The sequence below is a fragment of the Ctenocephalides felis genome, unplaced genomic scaffold (genome assembly GCF_003426905.1).
Source record: "Ctenocephalides felis isolate EL2017-DRISC unplaced genomic scaffold, ASM342690v1 CF-g0.4_SCAFFOLD_01886, whole genome shotgun sequence".
In the NCBI taxonomy this organism is placed as follows: domain Eukaryota; kingdom Metazoa; phylum Arthropoda; class Insecta; order Siphonaptera; family Pulicidae; genus Ctenocephalides; species Ctenocephalides felis.
Window position 1 is genome coordinate 152,505,640 of NW_020538040.1, and position 18,877 is coordinate 152,524,516.

At 29.4% G+C, this 18,877-nt stretch overlaps 1 protein-coding gene across 1 annotated transcript in view; it reads right to left on the reverse strand.

The window, feature by feature from the left end:
- Positions 1–17,203, reverse strand: part of LOC113376074 (homeotic protein labial-like) — a 46,880-nt gene extending 29,677 nt beyond the window's left edge. The window contains exon 1 of the mRNA XM_026616000.1: positions 16,444–17,203. Coding sequence (XP_026471785.1) covers positions 16,444–17,203 — 760 coding nt within the window. The remainder of the gene's footprint in view (positions 1–16,443) is intronic.
- Between the last annotated feature and the right edge of the window lie 1,674 nt (positions 17,204–18,877).

The window sequence follows — 18,877 nt, forward strand, 5'->3', positions numbered from 1 at the left end:
TTAATTGCAATTTAAGGAACAATCACATCAAAGGTATTTATAGTATAAAATACAAAATAGAATGTTAAGTAATTAATAATGTTTTAATAATCAGTAATTTTTATCAAAGTCGTCATATTATAATATATTGAACTTACATGTATTTTATCGTAAAATATATCGCATGACCGAAAGAAAACTTTTCAAGACGCAAAAACCGACTACAGTATACACGTGGATCAGTTTTTCAAGAATAAGGTAGCAATACTGTTTGTTATTATATTGAACACTAGAAATTTTATTAACCAGTAGACTGTGGAGATTTTTTTAATTATCATTACTTTTAAGTGCTTATCATCGAACATTGCTTACAGTTTTGTGTCGTCCGAATCGACACTATGACGTGCATATTCGTCGATCACAAAATAGGTTGCGCTGGTAAAATATTGGATGGAAAATGTGGCTTTATTTTACAAAATTGGAAAATCTTATTACTACATTTTACTTCTTTGTAATATAGGCATATATTACAAACCTATTAAACTGAAAATGGAATAAATTCAATTATACTTAATTAAGTACATATAAAAGTAAGAAAGTAAGAATCGTCTGTGATGAGAAGCAAGAACTATTTTTGAAATACACAGTAGAGAATGTGAATTAAATAGTTAAATCTGAATTCTTATTGATTAAGTAGATTATTTACATATATACGAAAGTTCTTGCAAATTGTCTTAAGATAAAAATAATCTCTATCCTGACTATTGAGATTTTTTTTTTCAAAAAAACAATTTAAATAGCGAATAATCACTGTTTTATGCGAATGACGAATGCATTCGTCAATACACAAAATTCTGCCACTTTTTCATGACTAGTATATTTATCAATCGTAGTTAGCTGGTTAAATTCTTAATTAAAAATAGAGTTCTTACTTATCTTTCTATAAATAAAATAATACATTTATGTTGTACTTTATGGTGGCTCCGGAGAAGCTCATGTATAAAAGTGCGGTAGGGTAGGGAGGAGCACAAAGGTCCAATTTGACTTTGAGAAATTATGTTGGGAACGAACAACTATTTGATTATGTTCAGTAAAACTCTCAGCTAATTCATCATTGAAGAAATGTGTTTTTTGCTGTTTTTCGAAAATTTGTCACCTAGCCCTTTTTACCTCATTGGCGGGGTAAAATGAGACAGCCAGGGGAAAACGACAGGTCAAATGTTTTATTATTAATTTTGAAGAAATTTCACGAAATAATAACTACATTATTCAACCAATGCAAAATATAAATTTCATAGGTACATTTTTTGTGAAGATATCTGTATATAACCTTGATCTGGTATTTAATCAAAAAAATCATCAGCAGAGTTGAAATAAATATTTATTCCACTTATCTTTTGTAAAATTGCTTTTTTTAAAATTACTTTTTTATTTACTATTTTTTAATGTTAACACCTTTGCCAGGTTAAAGGCATTGATGGTTCTTTCTACCCTAGCCTCATGTGAGCTTTTTTTAAAGATTATATATAAAAAAAACTGTTGAATCTAACTTAAAATTCATAATTATAAAACATTTAAATAATGTAGTCTTAAAAATTATAGTCTCGTAATTTAAACAAGAGTGCTCACAAGCAAAAAAAAATTAACAACAAACAAAAATATTTTTGTTACGGATTTTTGAACATCGCTGTTTATCTCCCGATAGCGTAGAAAACTAAGTGATTGCTGATTATACACCTTTTTCCCTCTACTTTCAAATATTGTTGATTTCTTCAGCCCCACCCTACTCTACTTTTAATATTAAGACTGTTAACATCAACTTTAAGACTTTGCACATACAAACTATAGTTTAAATTAATTTACAAAAATTAATAGCACAACATAAAATGAAATTACATTTCTGGTAACTTATTAAACCCTGAAGATGCGAAGGTAGAGGTTTGGAAGTTTCCAATCACAAATCCTAGATTTGCTCTACTCTACTTTTTATATTAAGACTGTTAACATCAACTTTAAGACTTCACACATACAAACTTTAGTTTGAATTAGTTTACGGAAATTAATAGCACAACATAAAAATGAAATTACATTTCTGGTAACTTGTTAAACCCTGATGATGCGAAGGTAGAGGTTTGGAAGTTTCCAATTACAAATTCTAGATTTGCTCTACTCTACTTTTAATATTAAGACTGTTAACATCAACTTTAAGACTTCACACATCAAAGCTATAGTTTGAATTAGTTTACGGAAATTAATAGCAGAACATAAAAATGAATTAACATTTCTGGCAACATATTAGACCCTGAAGGTGCGAGGTTTGGAAGTTTCCAATCACAAATCCTAGATTTTGCTCTACTCTACTTTTAATATTAAGACTGTTAACATCAACTTTAAGACTTCACACAAACAAACTATAGTTTAAGTTAGTTTACGGAAATTAATAGCACAACATAAAAATGAATCAACATTTCTGGCAGCATATTAGGCCCTGAAGGTGCAAAGTTTGAAAGTTTTCAATCACATATCCTAGATTTTGCGGCAACAATAGGCTTCGTTAAAGGACCGCGCGGAAAAATAAATATTAGGCGTCTTTTTACATTAGCCAACCAGTTTGATATATATTAGTCATAGTTGACTTTTCGAATACAAGCAGTTTTCGTGATAACTCTTAGATCTTTTTAAGGATAAAATATTGCGTGGGATAGGGAACTCGTTTCCCTACACGGTTGCGCGCCGACACCGCGGCACACATTCGAACAAGACCACGCACACCGTTATTATTGCACGGCAGCCGTCTGAATCCGTCGAGTAATTTTCTTTATTGATATACATTTTCTGTGTTCGTGTAAATCATGTGATAACGATTTCATAAACAGTATTATTCGTTAATAAGGCCTCTATTCATGTTTTCATAATGGCTAATTCAAAGAACGAGATTCACTGAAGGATTTTTTTGTTGATCGGAGACGGTGATATATGCACATGTGGTAGTATAAAATATATACCATATACATATATATTTATATATTTATATATAATATATCTTACATATAAAATTTTTCTATATAAATGTATGAATGGTTACTACACGGTTATTTGAATTTTGATAAATCTTTTTGAATTTCTAAAGTTATACTGTTTGAAAGACTCCAATTTTCCAAATGTATATCTTAAGTTGAGACTATAAATGAATCACAAAAGCAGGGCATTGAATACGATATTATAAAGTATAGTTAGAAATTGTTCGAGTTTTTGAATTGTAAACGTGGGTATAAACCAACGTCTTTCGGGTCATATAGTATATATGTATTATATATATATGTATATATATATATATATATATATATATATATATATAATACATATATATTAGGGTGGTCCTTAATATGGACATTTTCGAATTTTCTTGCTCCTAAGGGCTCAAATGATTCCAAATTGATGAAAAACAATTCTCTGAAAGTACTAGCTTTTAATATTCTCTTTTAGATAGAGCGCAATTCAAAGTTTTGTATGGAAATAGCACGAAAAAAATTCAAAAATTTTGTAGAGCGTAGAATTTTCAATAAAAAATGACACGAATTTTCACTTTTGATTTATTTGTCGCTAAGTTATAGATAAAAAAAATTTTAATTTTCAAAATTTTTTTCATGCTATTTTCATACAAACTTTGATTGAATTGCGCACTATCTAAAAGTTAATATTAAGAGCTAAATCTTTCAGATAATTGTTTTTTATCAATTTGGAACCATTTGAGCCGTTCGGAGCAGGGAAATTCGAAAATGCCCATATTAAGGACCACCCTAATATATATATATATATATATATATATATATATATATGAAAAATATTTGAAAATAAAAATTAAATCATTTTTTGAAAATATCAAGTTTTTGATACAGATATATATGAATTCATATACACTTAATAATAAAAAAATAACTTTTTGTGAATTATTTTTTTAGCTTGAATCAAGAGCGTATTTTAACTCAACAACAATAATATTAAAAGAATAAGCAAAAACGTTAAGCAAAACCGATATATATATATATATATATATATATATATATATCTTAATAATATTTAGCATTTTCGAAATGCGATCCGTTATGAATTTGTCGCTGATAATTAGCTCGCTCCACGTTGATGTGTTCATAATATCAGCTGTGGAGTACAATTAAAATCGATGCCCATCTGGTACCGTGTATGCAAATACGTCGTATACATTAATTATATACATATATAGGAATATATATATATATATATATATATATATATATATATCATCGTTAAATGAATGAAATTATCCGGTCTCTTGATTTTGCGATAATGACTTTTGAAGTAACCTTTCTCTCGGTCATTTGGGTCTTTTGTTTCTGCATTTAGTAAACAAAGTGTAAGTCAAAGATTTGCTACAAGGTAACAAAAATATTGGATACATATTTTCAAGTAATTTAATTTCATGAAATCAATGTTAAGAGTTTTAAAATTTTGCTATTTAAAAGACCATTAAAAATGAATAATAAACTGGACAAACAAACTCTACTCTATTTTATTAGAGTTGGTTTGAGATCATTTTCGAGATCTTTTGTGATTTTTTTTGCTATATGGAAAAAAATAATTCGAAGTCTTAATGATTCGAGAGGAAAAACAATGTAGCTAGATTGATGATATCTGAGAAAATGTAGATAATTAGAAATAAGAGACTTATGATAGATAGAAATGGTTCACTGCCTTATATTAGCAAAAATTGTGCCATTGCTTAAAATATACCTTTTCACGTAAATTGTTTATATATAGTTATTACATATTTAAATATATGTTGAAACTGATATATTTGCTTGGTTCTTTATGTAGTTTAAGTTCTAGTTCTACACGTGTTTGATATTACACGGTTCTTGATTTTTCAACGAATTTTATTAATTTTGCATGTACACGAAATTATCAACACTAAGCTATAATTAGCTTATATCTACAATAACATTTTTATTAATTAATTAAAATACAACACTAAAAAATGTATGTTACATCTACGAATTCTAAGTAGTTTATGTTTATGATGGAAATATGATCTTTATGACCAAAACTAAATTTTATGTGTGTTTAAGTTAGTTTGTTCGAAGTGTCAGCAATTAAATGAAAATGAATCTCAAATTTTATTTATCGCAATCAACTTAAATTTCTAATTTAAATTTTTATCTATTAAGAAAATACAACATTTAAAATAGATTTTTTAAATTATTTTATTACTGAAATAAATTAATATTGTTATAATTTATTAAATATGTTTGATTATGATTCGATATTAAAATTTATTTTTCGTTCGATGCGCTTTTTATTCATCATATTAAAATCAGACAAAAAAGGTCTTTTATAGTGATTTTCGTTTAGCACGGTTTTTCCATATAAGAATGAATTAAACTATGTGAGAAACATTTGAGAACATGCTCAATAAATTTTACACATTTGAGAAATAGGCTAATAAAAAAATACGATTATACTATTTATAGTTTTTTCTTGACATTTGGTGTCACATATACAAATAATATTTTTATAATGTTTTGATGATTAATTTTTAAATGATAGTACCTACCAAATTAATGCTTGTTTTTTATTTCAGTAATAATAATTTTAAGTTATTTAAAATACATTGATTCAATTAACTTGAAGTGCATATTTCGAATAAACAGCAAATAACAAAAATCCTTGAAATGAGACATTTATCTGCTTGTTTTTCATACCGAGGAAATTTTTTTGTACCAAACGGAAAATACTACAAGGCAATTCAGATAAAATCTAATCAATGCTAAAGGAATCCGATAATGAAATTTGAAGTACCTACAAAAATACTGATAATATTTTCAAGCATGTAAAATTTAACAATTAGATATAAATTATCACTGAAAAAAATGATAGTAATCATTACTCAATGCTTAAGCAATTATCAATCTCCAAGGTTATCGGTTATCCAATCTGTTTGTATGATACATATTTGATTTTTTGTGCACGTTTTGTACATGTATGTGTAATATATATATATATATATATATATATATATATATATATATATAAATTTTAACTATTGATGAAATTTGCCAACACACTTTAGTACATTTTTTTAAAGGATGGCCTTTCAAAGTCATTGATTTCATTGATTGTAAAAATTTTTAATTTATAGTTCAACAAAAAGTCCTAATTTTTTAAAACTTGTGACAATTATGGTATTTTTTTACTGTGGTCTTAGAAATGTTATTCACGATTACGGTTCGAAAGTTTAAATGAACGAAATTAAAAAAAGTTCATCACAATAACCGAAAAATGGTCAAAATTTCACCAAAGTTCTAGGTTGCACTTAAATGCTCAAAATTTTACAAACAATGCAAGATTTTTTTTTCTAAATTATTCTGGATAGTTAAGATCAATCTGAGACACCCTGTATATATACATAATGTTTTTATGAAAAATATTTCTTTCTGTATTTTTTTCATTAAAACAATCATATGCCAGTGACCCATAGTACAATACAAGTACTAGACTTTATCATTTATAAATATAAAACAATCACCTCAGGTTTTCGAGCAAAATCAAAATAATAATTTGAGAGAAAAAATATGGATCTTCAAATTATATTCCAAATCTGCCGCCTTTAATCTCTTTTGTATAATTGTCGATAATATTTCAATTATGCTACGATTGATTTTAGATTATATCTTATCGAATTCATTATCAGTAAATGAATGTTTTTGCTGCCTTTGTTCCAAAAATAACATATTTTGTGATACATGTTGCTATTTCGAATTATTCAGATGATATTGATACTCTGGAATAATCCAAATAAAAGAAAGTATACTATTTTTCTTTTAATTTCTTTAGAAACAATTACGATATGTTTTAATATAACAAAAACATTATATAGTCATTATTATGGCTCATATGCAAAAACTAAGAAAAAATAAAGATTAGTCAGTAGCAAGCTTTTCTTGTTGATTGAAAAGAACATTAATAATGACGTTATAGAAAGAATAATATAAGAAAAAAATAAATTTAGAGATTTTTCATTTAGCTTATAAATTTCATCATTAAAAATATGCACAACAAATTATTGTTTTATAGGTTCTGTATCATATTTTATAATGTTAAATTGAGAATAGGATACGGCGCTTACGCGCTTCGATATGTGGTCTACAAAACAGCTAATCGCTTCGAAAAAATTTTAAATGTTTACAACATTTTCAAAAAATGTTAAAACAAAAAGAAAAATTTTCAAACCAAAATATAAACTTTTTAAAAATATTAAATTACGGTACAGAAAGTTCCTGCAATTTGCCTTAAGACACAGCAACTGAATGAACAACTGATTAAATTTTTGGGTAATCAGGTCTGGTGGTTTTGAAGATTCAAGGAAAAAAGTAAAAAAAAATGCCATTTGGCGGTCAAAAATGATCATTAGACACATGTACATCAAATTATCAGATATAATGAGCACAAATTTTGTTTACATTTTGTGTGGGTTCCGTACAAATGTTTATACGTAATATAGTGACGCGGCGCTTACGCGCTTCGTTATTTCTTCTCTATCATGGTCACGCAACACAATTGCTTTGTTGAATTGAAAATAGTTCAAAATTTTCATAAAGTTTCAAAATATAAAAAAAATCTGCTTTAAGGCACGACACCATGCCCCACTAGTTTTTAGTAAGAAAAATCGACCAGTGTTGCAAAATCCAAAACCGACATAGGATGCCTTCTATCATAGTACATGATCATCCCTATAAAACACTTAACTTTCCTTCGTAATTCGTTTCTTATGGATTTCGGTGTATAAAGAGCTTTACATGCAAATGAATCGCGCACTCGAGGGCTGCGTTATCGGGCACAATCGCTCTTAATTGAATCTAATATTGCCATAATAAAATTGGTGGTAATTATTACTCGAAACGGCTTTAACACATCATAAAATTGTTATACTTAAGATATTTCCATAAAATATAGGGCGCGTGTTATGGAAATATTAATATGACTTCTAATCGACAATTGACGTTATTATGAACACTTTCGAAATGATTTAAATGATGTAATAAAATAAGATTAAAGACCAAGAGTAATATATATAGATATATATATATATATATATATATATATACTTATTTTTTTATTAATCATCTATTATATATATAAATATAAATATAAATATAAATATAAATATAAATATAAATATAAATATAAATATAAATATAAATATAAATATAAATATAAATATAAATAAATATAAATATAAATAAATAAATAAATAATTATAAAATTTTTGCGAATCTTTCACTTTTTGATCTTGGAAAATCATGAAATCTCTTTGATGAAATAAAATAATTGTTTACAGCTTTGAAAGATATGTGGTATTTATATACGCATACTTCAGATAGTTATGTCAATTGGTTTTTTATTTATTTTATTAGCTCTAGATTTTTCATCATTTATCTTATTTTATAATTTTATTATACATTTGTTGAAACATCTATGTTATAATAATAATACTTATAGATTAATGTTATTATTAATGTCAATTATAAAATCTCAACACATACTTTTGAAATAGATCTGACAACTTCGTTTTAATATATGCTTGTCTATTTTTTTAGGAAAAAGTTTAATATTTGCCAAATTATTTTGAACTTTCATTTATTCATCTGTTTCCCGGGTACGATTCCGTTTCGAAGAGCCTGATGTCGAGCAGTAGTGACATCGGTTTTCACTTGGAAAATATAGATATTTATATGTTTCCAAGTGAAAATAGCTCTCATCTGGCATTGCTACATCAATAAAAAATTCGCCCTATCATAAAAACTGTAATAATAAAATTTATCAGACAGAGAGAACTGTTTGGTTTACCATCTGTAAAACCGACTAGTATTAAGTAAATTTATCACAACAGCTTATAGGACTCTTAATAAGTTCTAAGTGCTCTTCAAAATAATAATAACAAAAAATATTAATAACAAAAAAAATCTTGTGTAAAAGCATTAGTCACTAATATAAGTAAAGCAAGCAATTGAATAAACATTTATTAACTTCCCGTAGTGGGGAGACGAGCTGATTAGTTTTTGGCAAATGCAGGTCTAGCCGTTTTGAAGATACTGGGCAAAAAGTGCCAAAAATGGTAATTCAGTTTTTGAGAGAACGGAGCGTCTGATTTGAATGATTCAAAAAACGTTTTGTTTGTGTTAGCAAAATTTTTGTAAAGCAGGTCCAGCGGTTTCGAAGATCCAATGAAAATAGTAAAAAAAAAATTCGGCGGTCAAAAATGATCACTAACGTAAAATTATTAGATACGTTATAGAGATTTTAATAATAAGTATAAATTTTGGTTGCATTTCTATGGGTTCCGTACAAATGTGACATTTCGTCTCTAAAACAGCTAGTTTTTTTTTTTCAAGATGCAAATTACATTCTGCTTTCATAATTTCAAAAACATTCAGTAATTGTGAATAACAATATGCAAAGCTAAAACCAAAGTAGAGTTTACCCACTGGTATCCCCTTTTTTGTGTTGATTGGAAAAACTATTCGTAATGTAAGTGACTTTTTAAAAGCATAACTAATAAAACATTTAATAAGCGAGCATTTTTCGGTGTGACATATCGATTGGACGTCTGATAGAAATCGTCGGCGCGATGGTATGATGTGGTATGGTATGGTAAGATGCGTGTCGTGCATTTGCGGTCGTTCGCATGTCGCCGTGCGAGCTTCTAACAAGTTAGTTTTTCCACTTTCTGCCGACTCATCATTGGCGGCCACCGACATAGTACCGGCTAATTACACCTCCGTGGGACAATCGCCCCCGTAGAAGCTTTATACAGTACTATCAGATAAAAGTAAGATTAGCCGAAGCCAATAAGGTTCTAATGAAAAAAAATCTTACCGAAATTGAACTATTTTCTTTAGGCTTTACTTTTATAAAAATGTTTTCTACTAAATATTTATACTTACTCAACTAATCATAATAAATAATATGAATAAAATCGTTGAATTTATGAAGGAACTAGTGGTGAATGGCATCGTGCCTTAAGGCAAATTGCTAAACTTCCCGTAACAAAAATTGTACTTTTTAAAAAGATTTTTTTTTGAAAAAATGATTTTTGAGAATTTTGAAGGTGTTGAAAAAAACTGTTTTTTTTCAGAAAAAATCTTTTTTTATATTTTGGAAATTTTGAACTTTTTTTCAAGGCAATTCTGCTGCTTTGTCTGCATAGAGCCAAAATATCGAAACGGAAATCTAACGGAATCCATAGAAAAGTAAACAAAATTTGTACTTATTATTAAAATCTTTATAAAATATCTGATAGTTTGATGTGCACATGTTTAATGATCATTTTTGACTGCCAAATGGCTTTTTTTACTTTATTTACTCGATCTCCGAAACCGCTAGACCTGCGTTTCCAAAAATTTAATCAGTTCATCATTCTGTCAATACAAGTAAAATGTTTTATGAATTATTGAAATCGTACGCCCCGTTCTCTCAGAAACTGAATTACTATTTTTGACACTTCTTGCTCCTTATGTTCAAAACGGCTGGACCAGCATTTGCTAAAAACTAATCAACAAGTCTCCTTGTCAATAGGAATAATTCAAATCGGTTGAGCGGTGCTCCCGAAAACGTCGACAAAAATTATATACATACATCATACATACTACATGCTACATCCAATTTTTCTAAGGTATGCCAAAATGTTCAGAAACCTCTGAAACATGAAGATATGCAAAAAAAATTATTTTCGATCTTTGGACGATTGCTATAACTTACCCTACGGGAAGTTTATTACGCAAAATTATGAGAAATGACAAGGCAATGTAATCGTAGAAGAAACTAACACATTACGGAAATTGAAACTTAATATAAATTTCAAAAATTTCAATAAACGACTTGAAGAAAATATAAATAAACAAACAATAAAATATATTAAAATACTACTTTATTATATTATATACTAGAGCGTGGGTTCGTGGTAATAGCTTTCGTTTTGCAACCAAAGATTCCAGATTCTATTCCCGTATCGATCAGCTTTATATTGAACTAGCCGACCCGACAGACTTCGTCCTGTCAAAAAAAATTGTAATGTGGCGGTGTTCTGTTCCTACCTTTTTTCTATTCTTTGCAAAAAATTATCCTGAACAGAAAGGTTACCCTGGTAATAATTCGGTGTGAATTAAAAATAATTAAATAAAACACTATAAGCATTTAAAAGTAAGTAATTTTAATCATGTAAATCATAATTCAAAAATCAGTTCAAATTTTATTGTAGTGCTTTGTGATAAACGATGTTGTTTGTTTGATTACCTGGCGCATAGACAAACAAATCTGATGGTTTTCCAATACGGGAGCAGACAACATACAATTTTCCATGTAAGAAACATGGGTTTACCAAAATAATATCACAAACACTTAATGATACCATAAACGCACTGGAAACTGTAGTCGTTTAATCTCAAATGGCACATCAGTCGAAATCATTGGGATGCACGGTGCGAGAACATCTTCTGCTTTAAGTATAGTATAATATGTAAATGTAGTATAATCCTTTCAATATAGTTGCTTCCATCACGTTGTTTGATAGTTTTTTTATCGCTAACCTTGTGCCGTTGCAAAGGCGCGGTTGGTCAATATTTTGCAACATTATAATTGCCGATCCAACCTTTAATTGAAGATTGTGAGGTGACAATCCTATCAAAATCCAGCGAGTTTAAAAACTCCGGTGGATCGTCTTGGTTAGTTGCCGAATCAACTGATTCGCCTGTAATTTGTTCTTGAATTTTGAAATTTAATTTATTTACATCAATGTTTTGGCTGCCAATATAGCTGGTTAATTAATAGAAAGATATTTCTATGTTTATATAAATATATTAAAAATTAGATTATCAAAAACTACACAAAATGTCATGACGTAGATCATTGTTTTTTCTACAAATTTCGTTGCCTACTCGATTAAAAAAGAAAAGGGCTGTTTTTAAGGTTTTTCCCGGCAATTATTCGATTTTTTCTCGCCGTAAGAACCATCCTTGGACATGAACGAACATTTTAAAAGAAGAATTGTCCAAATTGGTCCAGGCGTTGTTGAGTTATGCGCTTACCAACACATTTTGCGATCCATTTTTATATATAAGATTTTGACAACAGTTTTTACTTAAAATTTAAGATTTCAGTTATTAAAGTCAACCACTGGGTTATCTTCTAAAAACGGTAGGTAAGAAATTAGATAGAACAGCTCCTAGAACACATAGTTCTGATTACAGTCCAGATATAGAAAAAAATAAGTTGTAGTGTATTAAGTTGTAGTATTTTATTATTTTTGATTTAAAAACGAAGAATAGCACAAATAATGGGGTTAAAATATGCAAAAATTCAATAATTATGCAATAATTATATTATATAATTATATTATAATATCAATTATGTTATATTACATTATTATATTATAATATCGCTCATTTTCCTAGGAAATGATTAGTTGTGGAATAATGAACAATTGTTATGAAATTATTTTAATGGATTCGGTAGATGAATAATTAGCAGATGAATAGTTACAGCATCTATTCATCTTCATTTTATAGAAATATAATCAGTGGATCACAACATAAAAGATATAATAATTAAAATAAAATTGTTACAACAAGTCCCTAGCTTTCCTATATATATTTGACTGATTTATCACAAAAAGTTGGTTATAATTTACTAGTTCTGATTTTGATTTTTTAAATTATTTTATTGGCAAAATATGTACATATACTATTCACTTAAATGTCTAATTCGAGTATAATTCTTGATGACAAAAAGTACATGAAACTATTGGCTAGTTGATACAAATACTTATACTAATATCTCATTTGCAGTTAAATTCAAATAAAAAAATCTGATTGTGTTACGGAAAATATCTTTTCACTGATTGACATCTAGTAATTTAAAAATTTCTACTTATTGTAGAATATATTACCGAAGAAGGCACGTGGAGCAGAACACCGGGCGGGAGTCGGTTTTTGATGGAAATATGATAAAGAGCAGAGTTTCATTTACTGCGTGTCAATTAAAGCAACATCATCATGAAATTGATACGATCCGTACGTAAGCGTAAAATTATACCAATTTCGAAGCTCGTCTCAAGTTCCATTGAAAGTTCTGTAATGCGGCCCGATGTAATTTTTCTAATGCACAAAACGAATTTGATATTTGCGAAGCTGTTTTCTGTAGAGACGGCGGAAACACGCTTTGAGGAAATGACTTCCGTGAAAAAGACTTAGAGACTTACACGTGTATTGTTTGCACTATATACAGGTTTTGTATTATTTTTAAAATTTGCTCTATATTTTACAAGTACAAGTATTATTATTGAATACCACCACAATATTATTTTCGAACTTAAACTGTATTATATACTTCTATACGATGAATTTCCTCACTAAAAAATATATAATTTCATTCCAAAATTATTAAAATCAGAAATATAAATTCAACTCTAAATTGCACTCTATTTTATGCCTTGATACTTGTTGTACATACGGTCATTTGTATTTCTCAAAAAATAATGATTTCGCTTATATTTTTATGAATTTATTAGTTCAAATTTAATTCAATTTAATATTGTTTAAAATACCTTTATACTTTTTATATTTTTTATATCTTTGATTTAAATTTTATCTCGTATACGGAACAAAATATTTTATCCAAAAACTTAATGCATGGAAGAAAACAGCAATTAAATTATTAGTTATAATTTAAATCTTTAATTGATTTACTATTCACGTAGTTTTATAATAAAGTTATTGCCAGCTCATCGCATTTAATTGATAATTATAACAATTTAAAAAAAATACGTTTGTTATAATATAGAGTATTTTATGCTTTATTCTCTACAATTTGAGTTTATAAAAATTAGGTAACTAAACGTAATTTTTAACCAAAATAAGGGTATCTTTTAGTAGTATTTTTATAAATTTTATGACAAAAATATGTCTATCAAGCATCACTTCATCTATTAAGGATAACTAGTTACACATTATTACGCTTCTCACTTAAACTAAACTTTAATTAAAATATTATGTCTTATTTATTAGAATCTGTTAATAAATTGGAGTAAGTTGTTTTTTTCGGCCATCAAGTATATAGTAAAGGATTATTGTAACGATAAGTGCAATAACAATATTTAAAATTGATTTTTTTACAATGATTTATGAGATTATGTGTATTCTGGTCTAAACTATTAAAAGGCCAATTATCAATTTTTATAAGTTATTAATTAATGTCAAAATTTGAAATAGTGAAAAAGTTTTGAAATAGTAAAACATTTATAAAAATCAGTTCAAGTCGCATTAACTGAGTGTTATCAAAATTTGCATTTACAACGTTGTTATTTTCAAATTAGTTAATTTTTCACGAAGTGGCTTGTTACCAAGCATTTTTCAATGCCAAACATGTAAGTGGCTATATAAATGTCGTAGTACTTGGAATCTTATCGCAGGTGAACCGATTTTTAAAACAGATTATGAGCAATAACATAATTGAACTACAAGTTTTGTTTATATGAGTATATAATTATGTACATATGCGCATTATTATATTTTATACGCACATTATATTATATTTGTAATGTTTATATACCATAATACGCAATGAACAACATTCTTAATGAGCTTTTATTATTCGGTAATAAATTCCCAACGCAAAAGTTCTTGATGTCTTTCAAGAAATTAGTACCCCGGAAACTTTTAATATGAACTTGATCATGAAACGAGTTAACATTTATTAATTTGTTCTATTCAGAATTGACTTGAAATATAAATACTTGAGATAATTATAAAATAATTAATTTATAAAACTTACGTAAGAAATATATTTTATTATAATTTTATATTAAATTTATAATATTAACTATAAAAAAAATTATATTTAAAATAATAAATATTGATATAAGAACTTAAATGATATTTCTCTATTCTTTTAAAAACAAAATAATTCAAGGGTTATATTATTTTAAAAATGTTTGTATTTAATAAAAAAACAATTCTGCTATTTGTTATTGATTTTTACTTCACACAGTAATTATAAAACTTCTTCGACATTCAAATTTGACTTTTTTTGCATTCAAAATATTAATAATTAGATTTTTTTTATTATAGCATAATTGTTCAAAAATAAAATTTTCATCTCCAAACTGAACCATATGAACTAAATACATTTGTGGCTAAATATTTAAATCGAAAAGAAGTATAAAAATAGGACCATTTTCGGCATTTCACAAGTCTGTTCGCAAATTGTACTTTAAAATTAAAAAAAAAACAAACAATCAGGGCTACAATTGTTTTTCGCAGAAAAATCTAATAATTTTGACAGAAATAGTGATCATCCGCTGGGTTGCATTCTAATAACACTAGGTTAAATCATCATGACAATAGCCCATAAAAATATTCGGAGAATTTGAAATAGAGAATGTAAATACAAACTAATGAAACAAAAAAATGTTATGACGTTCATTGTTACATCTAATTGTCATAAAAGTAACAAATCGAAGTTATAGGACTCAGAGTGAAACTGCGTAAGTGTCAATATGTATGAAAAACAGAATATTTAATAAACCCATTATTGTTTCATTGTAAAGAGTCGTCTCTGACTTCATATCGACATCTTTGTTCCAAAACCGTTTAACGCAGGTGATCAGTGGTAAAAACACTTACTGTATTCATTCATTAACATCCATATATTAATATAGTGAAGAATTTTAATGTTATCATTTCTTTGATCGAAATAAATAAAATCTGAAATCTCCTACGCGTTTTGCTAGATGCATTATTCAGATAATGATCAGCCGTGCGTAATATAACACATGCCTTATATCGGCAATTATTATGTTATGGATTTTTTGGACGTTGAATAATGCGAATTATAAATAACGATTTCATTCGCGGTTATTGCTAATAGTCGAATGCATAATGGAATGCAATTTCGCACGCTTTTAATCGACATAGCTATTCATTAAACTTTTAACTGTGCGTGTTATTTTAAATTTGTATATACAACGATTTCATTACGATGAAGTCATTCATTAAACCAAATATTATAATCAAATAATTGAACTTCACGTGGGTGAAAACTGTGGAATGCGTTTGTTAACAACTAGAAGAATGAAATTATAGTATTTCTTATCTTTGTTTTGATTCTTTCAGTAATATGTTTAATTTTAATTTAAACGACGTTTATTTATGTTTCTTTGGCCACAATGATGATTAATGATTTTTAAAAATTCTACGCTGAATTGCGATTCAATTCATTTATGAATTCTTTCAGTCACACATGTGATAGTTTGTCAGCAGGTATACCAAACGCGAGGTGGGTTCGATGAGAACAAGTTTGGTTTGAAATTCCCTACGGATGAGCAAACATTCCTTTCAATGACAAGTAGAGTAGATGCATTTTTGAGATACGAACCTGCAGGTTTAGGTACGTTCCTTTTGACTTGCATCCACCTGTATGTGGTCACAGAGTGAGAATTGTGTGGTGTCCCCGACGCAACTGTTTGAGGTTGTTCATGAGGTTGTTGTCCGTGAGGTTGTGCCAATCTTTGTTGGCATTCTTGTTTCGCGTATACTTGCTGATGCGATATGTGGTGTTGCTGATGAGGCGTGTGGTGCAAATGTGGTTGCTGTTGTTGTTGTTGCTGTTGTTGATGATGCTGGTTGAAGTCGATTGCCTGAAAAGCCACTTCTGTTTCATGCGGATAACCTTTAGAGTCGTCTATGGGGCTTCTCATGTAAGCAGGGGGTTGATCATACCCCGGGTGCGGGTAAAGACCACCGTTCGGTCCGTTGTTAATACCCGTGCCTCCGTTATTATAATCAAGGTTCGTGTAACTCAGACCGTTATCTGTGCTGATGATGGGATCCGTCGGTGATTCGAGGTGCAAGCCGAGTTGACCCAAAGAACCTTGGCTGTAAAAATGCGAGTCAGGAGGCGGCGAGGTTCCCGATCCATCGTATAATATTTGCGTACCATAACCATCATGATGATGGTGGTACGTTTCGTGATATCCTACTGATTGATGATAACTAGGAGCTGTTTGCCCGTATCCAGTTCCGGCATCGTTGGTATTATAATAGGGATGATAAACCGAATCCGTTGTCGTGTGATGATACGAACTGGTGTGCGGTTGGTCGTGCTGCCCGTACATGCTAATGTCCATAGTCATCATGTTTAGTTGCACTTACTTTTTATTTGCTGTCACTGAACCGCGTTGGGGTCACATCACATGAAATTAAGGTCCTATTTGTCACCACGCGCCTTTTTCTTGGATTGAGAAAATATGACACAATTTCAAAAACACTAAACCATTTAAAGCACTCGCGGATATGGTCACAATAATCGAAAACCTGTGGAGAATAACCGCGCGCGCTTCCGTACGCTCGCGATATACGTTGTCCACTGACGTGAGTAGAGTTACTGATCGAACACGTTTAGTTCTCACGGCCGATGACGCGTCGAACCGCGTGCGTCTCTACGATATGTTCGCCGTTTACTGCGCGGACGAAATAGAGTTTCCCCGCGGAGTCTACTTGGGTTTTGTTGTAGCGATCTCGCTCGCCTGCGTCGTCTCTGGTAACGCGCGTAACGGAGTGGGCACACTAAAAAGTAAGAGCCTGAATGAATCGACCGGCGCTGCTACAGAGAGCGAACACATGACAAAAGAACGAACGAGACGGAAGCCCTCGCGGCGGCTGCTCGCCTGCTCGCCTGCATGTGTCGGGCCTCTACGATATCATTCACGTGTCCCGTTCGGGACCGCGAGGGCGGCGCTTTGCCAATCACGTGGCCAATGGAAGCGAGACGCAGGAGCACCCATAATGGATTGGGTAGAGACATCATTGTGTTGCCTGAGAGGAGAACTATCTCATTTTTTCCGACCATCGGCTTTTTCGAAACATTTCAATCCAGCCGAGGGATTAGGGTGTTATTTTTTCCAGCCCCTCGTACGCAACTACGCGTTAGATCAAAATGGTTTCGCTCACATATCTGCACATGGTTGCTCGTTATATTGTTCGTGGACTGTCATTTTTTGATATAATCATACTTTTGTTCTCTATCCCAAAACGTGATTTCAGTACAGACTGTTTTCTCTATATATAATATTTTTCAATAAATTAACGTGTTAACTTCATAATTTTTGTGATCAGCTATCTTACTTTGCATACAAAAATGTTAAAACTTGGAATATAAATACTAGGAGAAGTACGTCTAAAATGACACGGGTTTTGTTTTTTAATTATATTATAAACAGTCTCAATTATTTTTATTTATTTTTTAGTTTAATGAATACTAGTAAAAAGTATTATAATTAAGTAGGGACAGCATTAACATATTTAAAGAAAAAGTGCAACCTACAAAAATTATTATATCCCTATAGTACGGACAAAATGACATGTAGTGCAAAGACATACTGAGATGCTAATTTTTAAGAAATAAGTTCAAAAATAAATAGTTTTGTTTTCTTTGGGACATTAGCACATGAAGGTTTTGCAACAAATGCGAAAGTTTCTTCTTTTTACCGATGGATCTTTTGGTCTATCTTTAGCAATGATTTTTTTTAAATACTTGAAGAAGAAATTGAAAGCCAATTACCTTTGACAGATTTTTTTTCTTGGCCCTGTGTTGCATTATATAAGTATTTCATTTTATCTGAAATTATTGCAATAAAATTAATTGAAATCACTAGAGCTGTCAAATGTTAATTATTCTTAATTGAAATAATTACGAATATCAAGAAATAGGTTCCCAAAAAACATGAGAAAAACACTCTCAAAATAAACTTTTCAAGGCGTGAAACACGTTTGAACTGATTACTGCGATAAGACTGTGACAATGACGCTCA